The following is a 279-nucleotide window of genomic DNA, read 5'->3' as shown; positions in this document are numbered from 1 at the left end:
GACATCAGCTCCGCAGCCAGGGGCACCACGAGCAACGCGAGCACTGCGGGCACTACTACCAGCCCTCGGTTCTTGCAGCCACCACTTGCTGCTGACCGCGATGAAGTTGCTCCGTCACGCATCGTGGGCGGCACAGATATCCAGCCAGGAGCCTGGCCCTGGATCGTCAGCATCCAGGAGCCCTGGGAAACCGGCACAGGGCATATATGCGGAGGCTCCCTCATCAGCCCGCAGTGGGTCCTCACAGCAGCCCACTGCTTCATCAAGGCCAGGTAAGGA

General features: G+C 63.1%; 1 protein-coding gene across 1 annotated transcript in view; it reads left to right on the top strand.

Moving 5' to 3' along the window:
* Positions 1-78: 78 nt before the first annotated feature.
* Positions 79-279, top strand: part of LOC104169525 (acrosin-like) — a gene marked incomplete at both ends in the record, with an annotated part of 763 nt that continues 562 nt past the window's right edge. Inside the window, one exon of the mRNA XM_009710457.1 lies at positions 79-272. Coding sequence (XP_009708759.1) covers positions 79-272 — 194 coding nt within the window. The remainder of the gene's footprint in view (positions 273-279) is intronic.

This window comes from Cariama cristata, unplaced genomic scaffold (genome assembly GCF_000690535.1).
Source record: "Cariama cristata isolate BGI_N322 unplaced genomic scaffold, ASM69053v1 scaffold29621, whole genome shotgun sequence".
NCBI lineage: Eukaryota > Metazoa > Chordata > Aves > Cariamiformes > Cariamidae > Cariama > Cariama cristata.
This window is presented reverse-complemented; position numbering and strand designations above follow the sequence as displayed.